Source organism: Perna viridis, chromosome 1 (assembly GCF_037379345.1).
Source record: "Perna viridis isolate PV_CMFRI_1.1 ecotype Kerala chromosome 1, ASM3737934v1, whole genome shotgun sequence".
In the NCBI taxonomy this organism is placed as follows: Eukaryota; Metazoa; Mollusca; class Bivalvia; order Mytilida; family Mytilidae; genus Perna; species Perna viridis.
In genome coordinates this window covers 37425836-37440709 of record NC_142445.1, presented here as the reverse complement: position 1 = coordinate 37440709, position 14874 = coordinate 37425836, and the positions used below count along the sequence as shown (strand labels likewise).

At 30.5% G+C, this 14874-nt stretch overlaps 1 protein-coding gene and 1 long non-coding RNA gene across 6 annotated transcripts in view; one reads left to right on the top strand and one right to left on the bottom strand.

The window, feature by feature from the left end:
• Positions 1-9455, bottom strand: part of LOC148628612 (uncharacterized) — a 77250-nt gene extending 67795 nt beyond the window's left edge. The window contains exon 1 of one of the 2 annotated variants that reach the window (XR_015924041.1): positions 9297-9455. This is a non-coding gene — a long non-coding RNA (uncharacterized LOC148628612). The remainder of the gene's footprint in view (positions 1-9296) is intronic. The other variant, XR_015924038.1, reaches the window with a different exon arrangement.
• LOC148628611 (tetraspanin-1-like) overlaps positions 4220-14874 on the top strand; it is a 43422-nt gene continuing 32767 nt past the window's right edge. The window contains exons 1-2 of one of the 4 annotated variants that reach the window (XM_088590937.1): positions 4220-4344; positions 4926-5119. In XM_088590937.1, the coding sequence (XP_088447063.1) occupies positions 4323-4344; positions 4926-5119 (216 nt within the window). In that variant the 5' untranslated portion in view covers positions 4220-4322. Of the gene's footprint in view, positions 4345-4925; positions 5120-9740; positions 9908-14874 lie in introns of those variants that run through there. The other 3 variants (XM_088590954.1, XM_088590984.1, XM_088590975.1) reach the window with 3 other exon arrangements.

Below are 14874 nucleotides of genomic sequence, written 5' to 3'. Positions count from 1 at the left end.
GCTGTTCAATCGAAATAACAAAAGAAGAAATGCAAGCATTATTAAACATATTTAAGTCTTTGACAACGAACGAACTACTGACATTATCTTTTGCAACATTGTGCATTTTTACACAAAAAGCTCAAGCCAAATTTTATTCTTAGATATTCTTAAAAGAAGTTTCTAAATTGTGATAAAGAATCTTATCTTCGAACAACAAGTAGCAATAGAGGCCATTTTGTCTAAACTGCAAAGTAGCCGTTGTGCATGCCCAGTGTATACTTCCGCTAGGAAAATTCTGTTGTACCTAACTTGCGAAAGAATATGTCACAGACACTGAATGACTACTCCACGTGGGATATAGATTAAGTACACATTTATGTATGATTTAGGCAATTTCAATGGAAACAATAAAAAACCATAAATATTTTTCTAAACTTTTTCTTGCTGGAATTTCTTGAATATTCCTTAGAAACAGCTATACACTTTATGGTTCAGATCCAGAATTGTGAACGGAAATCGATCATTTAAAAAAAGTTGATTAAATACTGCAAAAATTTCCCGTCAATTTTTGGTTTCATTCAACTACGAAATTCGAAAAATTATATTCCTCCGTACCGTCTATCACAGTTCTGTTACTTGTGACAAGAGAGTTTTCTTTGTGTGGATTGCATTCATTTAGCTATACAAGCCCGATTCTTAAAAGGACATAAACCAGAGAAACAATACAAGAAAATGACATATATAGCAAAATAGAGATAACACAAAAGTAAATAAGCAAATCACAAGAATCTTGTAGTGTTTTTGGGTTTTTTTTCAGCTAAACTTAACCCGTAAATAACTTCAAAGACATTTAATTTAGCAACAAAAGGGGCTTAACTATTTTTACAATAAAAATTCCATAAAATCTTTTGCTATGGATTTATGGACCTTGTGTTGTGAAACCTAGAACCATGATTACAAGTTTTCCTATTTGTTGACCATACTTTTAACATTAAAAGCTTATTGCTAAAGACCATCTGGCATACTAATTCACTCCCCTTTCTTGTTGTCTCTCACTTCAAAAGAATAGCAGCGAAGAAATCAAACATTTTCATATCAGAGCATAATGTAATTTTTACGACTATTATCTTGATACCGGTAATAGAACAAATTGTTATTAGTTTTGTACAATGTTTTGGGTACAAATATATTCAGAAAACAGAAATAGTAATATATATTTTTTTTCACTTATGATTTGGTTCAAAGCTGAAAAAAGCGCAGAGAACAGCTAACCAATGCTATTACCACAACAAAGTAAAATATACATGATAATATTTACAGGACAAGGCTAGAATATCGTACTTACAGACGAACAGTAACTTTGAGGTAATTCTTCACAGATAAGAAATGATATATACAGCGCAAGATGCCACTAAGTATGAAATGGATTGTGAAAAAATAACCATTTTATATTAGGTAAGTCGGTAAAATCTTTCAGTACAGTTACATCACTACCCATGGGACGCCTACATCATACTTTGGCAAGTCCTTAGACTAATACGTTATATTGTCCTCACATTTGACTTTTCGGTAATCATTGCAGAAAGGTAGTGCAACAAAAATTAAAAGAAATGGAAGATATAATGTATTGATTAAATAGAAATTATTCTAGGGTAATCTTATATTCTGAATTACTTGGTGGTAAAACAAAAATATAAACGATACACTTGGGACACATTATACTTATTTTCAATATCAAGAATTTAGTATCAATTCGGAAGATTTCGGTTTCTTTTGTAAGATAAACATTTGAAAATGAATTTATGTAAGCCATATCTTTATATTAATTCTCTAACTTGTTTTACATTGAAAGTTACATTCTGAAGAAATGACAAATAAATAGTCCCCAAACCACTAATGACGATCAACTTTGCTTATAAATATTTAACTATATTAATGACAACTGTATGTCAAGCTTTCCTCAAGGAGTTAGAACTAGGGTAAGGGGCATAACTCTTGAAATCAGTAATATGTTTGTATCATATTCAATTTAACCAAAGCCTATCAAGCTTTCATTTGAAGCAGAATGAAATCAGTCCAAGTTACTTTGATGCTTACATGAAGTTAATGTAAAATGCTGAATACAAACGTTCCAATGATTTGTAAGAGTTGTGTCCCTTACCCTAGGTCTACTTCCTTAAGTTGCAGGTTGACGAAAACTACTGTATTACAGTCAATCTTCGGTAAAAATAGAAAAATAAACTACTGTCCAAACTTCCAAATGCGTTAATTTGATCTTTAAGTCTAATAAGGAAACATGGTGCATCTGATGTTGTCACCCTTTTTCCACGACAATTAGCCATACCATACGAATAAACTTAGTGTTATGAAGACAACCAAGAATTGACACTACTAATGCACTAGGTACATCTGATGTCATCACCTCTTACTAAGAAGATCTTAGAAATTCCATGAGAAGAAGAAATTAAAGGAACAGTTAATAGGATATAAAAATCGATTGTTCGTCTCATTTTGACATAATTCTTAGTAATTAACATCCATTATTTATCTTTCTTTCTCCTATATGAACCCGCACCTGTCACACGTAATATAGAATGTTTAATTAAAATTGTAATAAAAGTATCTTTCCATCTGTTGCCATATCTTCATGGTAGATATTGAGTTTCTAGGATAACAAGTGTTTTGTTGCACGAATCGACGTAAAACCAAATAAATAGATACGTTTTAAAGTAAAAAACTCTAAATATGGATATTTTGAAAATTTTAATATATATCTGCAAAATGACGAAAAGAGTTTAGAGAAAATCGATGTAACTGTTGCATACATGTGTCGTTATAGTATCATTTTCAAAACTGAAGTTGTAACATATGGTAGAAATTGTTAAAAGTGGTTTTTATTGATGAACACGTATACTAATTCGAAATTTGGGCCTCCACTGAAGTATTTGTTAATTGTGAAACAGTTTAGCAAATCCATTAAAGAGCTTTGTATGCAAATAATAAACTTCATATGTTATAAAATGTTGCTTTCTTACTTGTGCTATTTTAACCAATGATTGCTCTCTCAAAGAGTAAATTACAGTTTTCCAACACACTGATCAATGATTTTTGTATTTCCTATATTTTAATTTTCTGCCAACAAATGTTATTACAGTTTCGTAGAAACACAACTATGTAGCGGTTAGCATTCTGATTGGAGAAGAAGCAAATAACATCGACAGTAAGGGCTGTAGATTTCTGCTGTAAAGTGTCAATCATCTTCAGACAGGCAACAACACAGCAATACAATTCAGTGTGATATTGACATTCTTACAAGATGTAGGTGTCAATTAGGTTAAATAAGGCAAACCATATAGTTGTACCATCGTTAATTTGTTTCTAAACAATTTTAAAAATGTTTATGTCTATGTATATTTTCTTACTATATATACCTATCATTACATACTGTGAATTAGATAGTATTTACAATAAATAATACAAAAATACCAATATATATATAATTGTAAATTCCGGTTTGCTGCACACGTGTTTCAAGGAGTAACCTCTCATAAACAGCATTAAAAGCAAAAAGCGTTGAAAGTCAAGATTCCAAAACAAGGATATACAATAAGTAACAAAAATATAAAATATCGAAAAAAAGGAAGCCAAATCAAGCTGATAAGTTATTCAAAAGTAAGTCAAAGTATCATCGTTAACAGAATATTCCATGTCATTATGTTCTTTTTATATTTTGTTATACAAAAACAATGAAAACAATATTTTTTTCACATAAAATAAAGTGTTAGGTATGTTGAAATGATAATGCGTGCCTGTAGCATGTCAGTGACTGATCCAGAAATTCCGAAAATGGAGGGAAGGGAGTGGGCTCTTCTGATTTTCAGTGATTTTCTTTATAATCAACCAAAATTTTCGAACATGAGACACCTGATCGCAATTCTGTTTCACTATTGGCCAAATACTGATAATTTAGTGGCGTTCGAAAAAAACTGTATAGAAAATTTGAAACGACGTGCCATATGTGTTATTTTCTGGACAGAAATGTAGAAACTTTGAAGTAAAAGGAACAAAATTTTACTGCGTCGGTTATCTTTTTTAAAGATAGTACTTGTTCTGTTTTTTAACTTTAAAAATCAATGTAGTTTAAAGCTTTTGGTTAACAAAGCCTTCTAGACCGGAAAGTATTGTTTCATTGAAATATAACCATGTACAACTATTGTGAATGGTTTCTTTTACATACATGGTGTTTAAACGAAAATCGTATAGCGATAAAACAATAGGGAAAATTCATGACTCTGAGAGGATTTTTTTCAGTTTTATCATAATAGTCTCATCACGCATCCATGGATAATGACAAAAGTGAGGGTAAGTTACTATAGAATAACATAGTAAGACATCCTATAGATGCATTCTTTAAAAAACGTTTTTTTAAGTTCTCAATATTTTGATAGATATAGTTAGTCTCAAGGGGATCAGGATTCAAACGATACCACTGACAAAAATATTGAATGAATTTATCTCGTTTAATAAACATTTTATAAGTAAAATGACCTAAATGTTTAACACAACTAATGCTTTATGCATCATATAACGGCTATCTACGGCCCTACAGAGTGTACAATTTAGCTAAAATTACCCAAGTATCAATAATTCACAAGGGCTCTAAGTATTCAACTTTTCAGTATCTGGTTTATGTTGTTAATAATACTAGAAAGCCTATAGCACTATATATTTCTGTAGTTTATGGTCCTGAGTGTTGATAGACATCCCTAAGGAACATTGTAGTCTACATTCTATTCGACTTTAACACTTTCATGAGCAGCAACTAAACAGATATTCAATATTTTTGTATATTTTTATATAGCGAAAGTATTTTTTAACATTGTCCAGAGTATATGATCAATTTCAATAAATTAGAATTATATGAATAGATATTGTTTATATAGAAGAGTCTGATTCCGAAATGACAAGGCTAGCTGATATGTCTCTGTTGAACGAAGAAGACAATCTTGTCTATGGCGGACAGTGCGCCTTTAATGAAAAAATTGACCTCATGGTTCAACTTCCACTGTGCGAGGAATGTTGGGAACGAATTACAGACACTGGGATGACCTTAACTTCGTCGCCTGACGAGCACGAGGTGAGTGATTTCGATTTGATGATCTAATATACGCAATGTTTCTGTGAAATAACTTTTGTCTACCCGACCAATAACTACCGCATTCCTTTTGTTTTATCATTTAATTTTTTTGAAAGGCTATTTTTAGTTTGGCATGATTTAATCAAGTGAAATAGCATTTTTGTCTCATAATACGTCCTTAACGGTGAACATAATAAAAAAAAACAACTTAATATTACGGATTTAATTTATCCATAAGAATATTTTTTCTTATATTTAAATAAAAACGAAACACTCTATCCAATCAAATCATCGTCGTTGTCAACATGTTGGATTTTTTTTTAATGTATTCATGTTTCAGTGTTTAGTTCAGCTTAATATTAACTTCATTTGCCAATGAAAACAAAACAAAAATTGCCAATTTAATATCATATAAATGCTATAATCGATAGATTTCTCTTTTCTATTACCTATTATTAATTTACGTTATATTATCGATGGCAGATACATCTGGCGCGCACCCTCCAGTTTTTCGAGATAAATTGTTAAAATAAAAGCAACCACTGGAGCGTAACAGTGCGCACCCAATATTTGGTCATTCTCAAATACCTATATCCGTATCTGATAATGAGATCTGCAAGTATGTAAGATGATTAACCAAATATTCTTTAAACATTATCTTTGATTTCAAGACCGTGTCAAATTTAAGGGTTTTTTTTTTTACCAAGAAAGGCTTAGGTATATAGATTTTATTATGAATCAAGCAGAAAGAGGAAATAAACTTTAAAGATGTATAAATGATAAATATTTTCAAGAAGGATTAGTCTCAGTGGATGAAAAAAATTGTTATCCTGATTTTTACCAATATAAATTGCAGTCTTTCTGTAAAAAATATGTGTTAATCGTTAAATATACTCTGTGTTTCACTTGCGATATTGGCCGAAATACATTTCACAGGACTTTGGCCAATTTCTCCATCATTTTATTCACAGACAAAAAATCATAATAAGGTCATTCAAATACGTCACGAATCGATTATACTTTATGGCCAATTGGGCAACGTGGGATCTTTAAGTGTTATAAACACCAACTAAAATAATGTAATGGGAATTTTTTTAAAAGAACTAGTTAAAACAATGTGAAGTTGGTTGGCTCGACGATATCGTTGTGCTATGGGCATTATTTTAACGAAGGAAATGGGACAGCTTGTTCACCAACCTGCAAATAGTGTCCGGCGTTTTCAACTCAACCTAGACGTAGCAGACAGCCCATTCAGGAAGTGCAAATATCAAGAAAGTCGGTAAATAACGTTATCCAGCTGTCAGACGACGTTCGATTTGAATAAGGGCAAAGAATTTTGAAAGCCCTATTTGCATCGTTTAATAAGTGAGGAAACGAACCATTGCGTCGGCCTTGGCTTTCTTGTACACATCAATTTACTTTCTTGGTCAAGATAATTTTACTGCTCATCCATATTGACCGTTGTGTGCGCAACACAAACATTCACCAAAACATGTATAGCCACTATTGAAGTAATCAAATCAGGAAATTAGTGGATTATTTCTTTTTCCACTTTACTCTCGATTTTTGCCAGTCCGTTGATTATTTGTCGGTCTTCTTCATAAAATTATGATTATTTGTTATTACATTAGTTTACCATCGGTAAGTAATAAAAAAAAATGACCAGTAGAGAAAAATTGAATGAAGACGGCTATATAGGTCAGTTATGGTTTTGTTTTGTAGAACCAGGTCTGGTTAAGAAAGAGTAATCAAGGGAACCAAGGTTATAGCGGTAATCAAAAGAATGTAATCCAGGGACAAAGACCAGACATGGAAAACAGACACACACAACAAAGAACATAAAGTAACTAAAATCATACATACAAAGTAACAAAAGTAAATGAGCAACTCGGACTCCACTAAAAACTGGGAGCATGGACCAGGTGCACCGGTAGGGTATGCCTCCTCTGTTTTTCTAGAAACACCCGCCGAGTTGCTCATAAAAAGTCAATACAAAATACTAAAGGTAATTGTCAAAAAGAAAGAAGTGGTCTTGTGTTTTACTCTGTCCTTGGTGTACACATTAAATATTCAAATAGGTTCCAAGGCCATTACAAACCATGTCTAAAGTCAAAATTTAACGACAAAGAAAAATGCACTTACGCTGGTTTGAGCATCGGTATAGATTAACTATCATAAGGTGGACGTTTGCTAACATATACAAATACAAAAAATACCAATCATATAGAAATTGAAACCCCCGGTATGGTGTACACTTGTTTCAATGTGTACCCTCATATCAGCAATATTAGAACAAAATACTCATGAGGTTTCATTCAAAAATAAATTATATACAAGAAGTACTCTTAACCAAAAACATCAAATACCAGCACCGAATGAGCATGTCAAATGGGCTAGTCTCATGTTTAATACAAGGAATGAAGTCCCAGGGCTGTGTTTTGTACTACCGCAAATTTCGGTTATAAATATCACAGGTCTGTTCAAATCTAAAGAAAGAAAATTTTGTAATAAAAATGATTCGTCTAAAATTCCAATTTTATCAAATTCAGATTCATAGGCATTAATAGTATTAGTTTATGAAGATTCATTTTACCATCCATCCCAAATGAAATTATGCAATGCAACTTCTAGATATCTTTAAAGTAATGATCTATTGTTAAAACTTTTTAATTGATTATTCTGTGTTATTTGTTGACCCAGTTATTATAATAAACTATTTAAAAAAACGTAAGGTTAAAATCAAGAAAAGATTGAGACCACTTCATTCTGTACATATTTTTCATTAGGGTTTACCTTATACATGTATGTGGTAATAATGTAATCTACGACAATAACAATTACCAAATTCATTAAATTTAGAAAAAAAGGAAAAGCTTCAACTAGATTAAAAAGGATAGCAAATATATATATAGCACATGTTTCAGCAGATAAAAAGAGAAAAAAGCCTTGAAACAGATTACGATAAGAAAAAGAGAAAAAAAAGCATTGATTACGAAAAGAATATATAGAGACCTGTAATATATTTTCAGGATTTTTTAAGAGAAAGTTATACACAAAAGATATCGATAAATACTGATTTTTCTTCACTGAAGAAAGTGCTCGATATTTTCCTCCAAAGTGTTATTTATTTTGATGGTAAAATAAATATTGGTTTTTACATGATCAGATTTATCACAATATTCAAACAAAAGTGTTTTATAGACATATATATCCAATATAGTTTTCCATTCTTAAGAGGAGATGTGTTAGTTTTTATCTGAAAGTAAAAGTTATATATGTTCACATCATAATCTTATCCCAAATTGTACATTAAGTTTTAAAACCCATTCACCCCATACTTATAAAAAGCACCATAATGACAAGGCAAAATTCATCAAATCGGAAAAATCAAAACTTTTTTTTATTTTTCACATTTTTAGAAGTTTCTTTAATAAGGTGATATTATGATGAATGAAAAATTAAGTACTCGATAAACCTATATCCTTGTATTACGAAATTTGAAACAAATAATAAAACGCCTTTCTTAATCATATACTAGTACATAAAATTCAAAATATTTCGTGTATAACGACAGTATCCAATGGGCTAACCTCATTATTTGATCGACAAAAACAAAAGAAACAGTTTCAGGCTAAAATAATTTCTATAACGAAAAAAAAAAGAACATAACCATTAAGAAAAGTATCAAAATTGCCTCGATCAAAATAACAACCTTAAAAGGTTTCTTGTGAAATGAAGCATTACAGCTGTTGTTTCACAAACTAATTTAGGATTGATACACAATTTGTTTCCCATAGTTTATACCACATTCCGTGGTAAAATATATAATAGTTTGATTTTTCATTTTGAAACAATGTAAAGTTGTTTAAAAGTCAACATAACGTACAAATCCAGCAACATATATGTGGTCCAGGATTTAATTAAATTATATAAAATTTGATATCTATTTCGGTGCATAGCTTATTTGCTATAATTTGAACATATCATATATGCTAATATTAGTGGGATAAAAATGTCAATTGTTTTTTTTTGTATTATTTAAATATACAATCTTATACTTGACGTCCTTTGTTAATTTAAATTCAAAGTTATAGAGGCTAAATACAATATCGAAGTTATTCGAATTTGAAGTATTAGTTTTAGACAAGCCTAGACAATAAAATGTATCTTTACTCACGTCCCAGCTTCATCTGTGTAAGTTTTCACAATACATCCACTCTGGATAGTTGATCAATAGTTTTATACTGTCCAGTTTACACTTTAAGCAGTAAAACAAAGGTAAAACTTTTTCCTCTTATTCCATCACTCAATCTCAGATTTATGAAACGTGTTTAAGGAAAAGGATATTTGTATGGTGAACTCATATTAACGATCAATATCACAAACTTTTATTTCAAATCGGATTGTACAGCGTTGATAGGCTGGGCCTATAACGTAATAGAATCCAGATAGTCATTGTTTCCAACTCGGAGAACCAACCGCATGCGTTCTAAATGATTCGAAAACGGAACAGATGTTGAGAATAATTAGTACCAACAAACCTATATGATTTTTTGACGAGAGTGTAAGAAGGACAAATATTTTTCTTCATTAATTAGAAGAAATGAACAGTGTGACTCAATTAATAGATTGTTCTAATGTTTATTCGTTGCACTTGAGCGGTTCACTTCGATACTGTTTGAAAGTTGATTTACTTTTTCTTGTGGTTTTCTTTTGAATGTCGTCTGCGGTTTTCATTTCCATTTAAAAGTCTTCTCTGAAAGTATGGAACCATCTAAATTCTCCAAGGTAAGTTTATTAATCTTTTTCATAATTTTGAATCAAATGACGTGAAAGAGATTATCTCCAATGCAAACTACGCAGTAGAGGTTTTTCTCCTATATCCTCGCAATTTTTAAATATTGACGACGTTTTCTGTCAAATCAATGATATTCTGTACTGATGTTTACATCAGACTCCAATTGTTTTATTTTGTCAAGAAGTGAAATGCCATTTGTCATATATAAGTAAAGAGAAAAAAACGAATGTTGCTATTACCACGCAAATTTATTGTGATTATTGCAAGTAAATCTACGAGGAAATCATCTTCATTAAATAAATATAAGTGTAATAAAAAGTTCTTGGACTAAGTAAATCGATTGTATCAATAATCAATTGATGAAGATATATTCCATTCGAATATTATGATGAATTCTTAACGTTTTTTGTCATTGAACGTGTAATTTCGTGTATGGAAAATGGAAATCCAAGAAAAGTAAACAATTTTAGCAATATAACAGAGAAACTCCATATGCATTACCAAACAGTCGAAGGATCGTTGTGTATTTGAATAAAATCAAAACTTTTCCTGCTGATTTTTTTTTCAAACTTGTTATTTTAACATTTTTGTTGCATACCTTAATAATTCAGTCGAATCAATTCACAATAATTGTATATATTTATGATATTTGGACAACTTTGTACTTAAAATATTTAATTGGGAAATTCATAATGTTAGTTGTTGCAAAACTACTTGGTCTTCTTTTGCGTGAGTAATCGGCAATGACATCATGGTAATGTAATTGGTTGCCTACTAAGTAATTTCCAACCAATCGGAAATGGATGTATAAATATTTGATGTTCATTATAATAATTGTTGCACAGTCTGAAGTTGCCTGTATATCAATTGAACTCCTTGCAAGTAAGAATAAAAATATAAGAAGGTAATAAACACAACAACTTCATATACATATGGTTGTGTTGTAAACAGATTTGACAGTGTATATATAAACCTATAATAAATTCCAAATCAAGACTTTGAACATTTTCCATTTGATTTTTGGAAAACATGTGTTGTAATTAGTAGTAGTATAACAATTCAAACCGGTTTTACAATTACTTCAAAATATCATATATGGATAAAGTTTAGAAAGATGGAAACGACTTTCAAGATCAAACGAAAACAATTATATGAGTTTAACAAACATTACAGTGATTACATCAAGGAAAAAGCAAAGCTGTTTTTTTGTGCTGATTTTAAGCTGCAGCAATTTTGGAAAGGGATGTTCAGTATTTGTTGAAAAAAAAAAACAAACCATATTAACAAAGTTTTCAAACAAAAAGGTGGGTTCCAACCACCGGAACCTACCTGAATATACCAAAGACTGCAAAGTTTATTTTGTTATAGTCACAAAATTTTAAAAACGTATCCTGTTCAAAGACGGAAAAGGGGGTTACCGCAGTTGTAGTTGAGACAAGAGGGCAGTCTGAAATCTTGGGATGAAAGAAGAAAATTGTATATTGTACTTTTTTTTGGATAGATAGCTTAACTCAAGGAAAGATTAACAAGGAGCAATTTTCATATTAGAACTTCAATATGTCATGTCCAAACTTCAATAGAAAGTTTTTTACTGAAAAGATTTTTTATACCTTCAATTTTAAGTGTATTGTTCTACTGCATTTCTTTGGAGATTCAATCGTACCATGATATAATACATTGAAAATTTAAACTACATGAAAGAATCTATTTCAGTGTATTTGTGATAAATTGCAGATGTTACAAATACAACGATTACGTATAGATTGTGTTCTTTTACAAAGAATTTTAGTTATGTGTAAAGTTACAAATTCAAGTTAATAATGTTGACAGTTGATTTTTTTTTTATTCTGGGACGTTCATCTACAAGACAAGGAAAATACATACATACATACATACATATATATATATATATATATATATATATATATATATATATATATATATATATATATATGATACAAATTGTTTTTATATAAAGAAGACATAGTTTGGAATTATATACTACAATATTTTGTGTTGTGATCTTAACAGCTGATATTTGAAAATACAGTAACCAAACTATCTAAGTAGGATGTCATCATGTAGTAACATTGGCATACATATGCATCTATGATGGATAGTCATATTAAACAAGCAGCCCTGTCTCTGATAAGATTATTCGAATGTGAAAATACGCGTAGGCCATTTTTTTTCCACCTTTATCGACGTTTTCAGGTTACTTCCTTAATTCCATAAGAAAATATAATTGTCTGTATAGTTTTTTACACATTGAAAATCAACGCATTTTGAGGAAACACCATGGTAGTAATTGAAATAGTATAAGGGAAAACTTAACATTCCTTTTGATTCAAATTTCAGTTAAATATTTGAATCATGTTTCAGGTTTTCTACGTGTTACTTAGAGTGTAATAGAAAAGTAGTTCAAAATGACCAATACAGTGAATTAAAGACAATAATCAAGGACTGAAGTCTTCAAAGTCGCTAATCACCAAATATTCACTGTCACTGATTTTGGCATACTTTAAACATCCGAAATGGTACAAATGCGATGTGCTCTAAAATCGGGGAACTTCAGCAAAAATCTTGGTTCCCATGAGATTATTGCGTACTCTTTCGTAACCGTTATGACCCGATTGTCTATATATAGATATCGGTGTACTGATAATACATATGACTTTTATATAATCAATTGTAACGAACGCCAGTGTTTGAATCGGAGACTGGGTAATATTACATAAATTCAATGCTAACCGATCATTTTATCTTTAAATGTAAACTTCCCGTTCTAATACAGCTAAAAACACGCATAGACATGTGTATGATATGTTTTGAAAAAGGGTACGTTGTAGCGATCTTTGGGTCGCTTATGATATTGACAGGGAACCAGTTTTTGAACCAGATTAAGCAGCTGGCAAAGAATATTCATAAATATTGGGGTATGCTAATGCATATGGACCATTGCGATGATTTCCTACTTTCTGGTTTTTACCTTGATATTGCCGTTTGTTATACGGTCTTTTCTTTTGTTTATTCCATTTGACTACTGCCTATATTTGATCAGATAGGTAATTCTTTTATTACCCTTCATTTTCTTCAGAAGTGAACTCTAGACAGTACAATATTGTTAAATTTCAAACAACGTGTGTGAAGTACGAACCGTTGTGTTTTGTAAAAATAATAAAAACTATAGACTCTAACAGTCTTTAGAAAAAATATAGAAAAGATAATTCTTTAAATACCACGCAATGTTTTAAATAATGCTGCAAATTTGTTCACTATATGCCGACCTTTAGGCTATGGAATTACATCTGGAAACAAATTTGGAACAACTGTGGGTGTATCGTGACTGCAGCGTACATCTTCTAGCTTCTGTACTCTACATGCAGTTGCATTTTTATGATAATCAGTGTAAAATTGCCTTACATTGACACGATATCAAATATGAAAATTATTATCCAAATTATTCTATTGACAAACATAATATATATTGACAATATGGTCATAACTTTAAATTCTTATTTGGAAACACATGTTGCATATTTTAGTGTCTCTTTACTGAATAATTCATCTGTCTTATTAATAAATTAAGAACTTCACTATCTATAATACCATGGTGTGTTTGAATATTAATTTAAAATGGTATTTCCTGCGATAAACGGTATATTATATATGACGTTTATGGACGCAAGTGTTGATAATAAGGGATATTTAGGCAGGCGTATTAAATTGCTTTCATGATAATAGAGTGGGAAATAACGTAAATGGATAAAAACGAACTTTTAATTCAATATAAATATGAATTTAAAGTCACCGATTCCCCTTGTATATTCCATGTTGTGTTATCTCACCTCAGTTTTAAACGCTTTTTACTCCATTTTTGTTACTTTTTTATCTTTAGATATTCCATATTGTGTGTCAACCCAGTTCTGAGTTTGAACGCCTTTGCTCCTTTTCTGGAATTCTGTAACTTTTTTTATGTTCACTTTTACTTTTAGAATATTTGTGAAATATCTTGTATTTTTACAAAACTGTGAACTCTTTTTTCCGTTGTCTGTGTCGGCCTAATCTATGCCTTTTTGTTATTAGGTCACCTGTATTAGATATACGGTTTGGCAGTCTGGTTATTCATTTTTTTTTCGACGCAGTTGGTATAGTTTCGCTGTTTACCCTTTGACCTTAAGGACTCTTTTCTATGGAAACGCAATTCCATAGATATGATCGCTATTCTGTTTTCGGATTGGCCAAATACTGATAACTTAGTGGGTTCGAACAAACTGTATAGAAAATTTTGAAATTACGTGTCGTGTTATTTTCATTAAAATTAGGAAAAAAAGTAGGAACTTAGAAGTAAAAGGAACAAAATTTTACTGCGTCGGCTATCTTTTTTAAACGGCAGTACTTGTTTACTCTTAAAATATGTTTACAAATGTGAACTAGAATCTCCCTTCTTTATTAGAAATATCTTTGTTTCTAACTTTTGTTAAGATAATGTTTTTACAAAATCATAAAATTTGATATGTAACAAAAAATTAATTGTGACTGCCATATGTTAAAAATATACGAAAGAGCCAGACTTTGTTTATATCATATTATTTGGGTCTATTGTTTTAAATAATGCAATTATATCGATATTGCATCGATATCATCATCCATGTTTCATTCAAAAGGCCTCTTATTAAAACGAATGTGGTATTTCTTCTATAGTTATTGAGGAAAACGTTAGAAAAATCGTTCCTATTTTCCACTTTCAGGATAGAGGTAATTGATTGTTTAAAAGATCGTGAATACAGAGTATAGAGACCAAGTACTCTTATACGGAAATGCTCTATCAAAAACCAATTTTTTATCCATTTTCTTGCTTTTAAACTTAATGGTTATTTGTATCAGAAAATGCATGCTTTTGTGTTCACCATCGATATGCAAATTTTAATTTAAATGAAATCAATGATCCATTAAT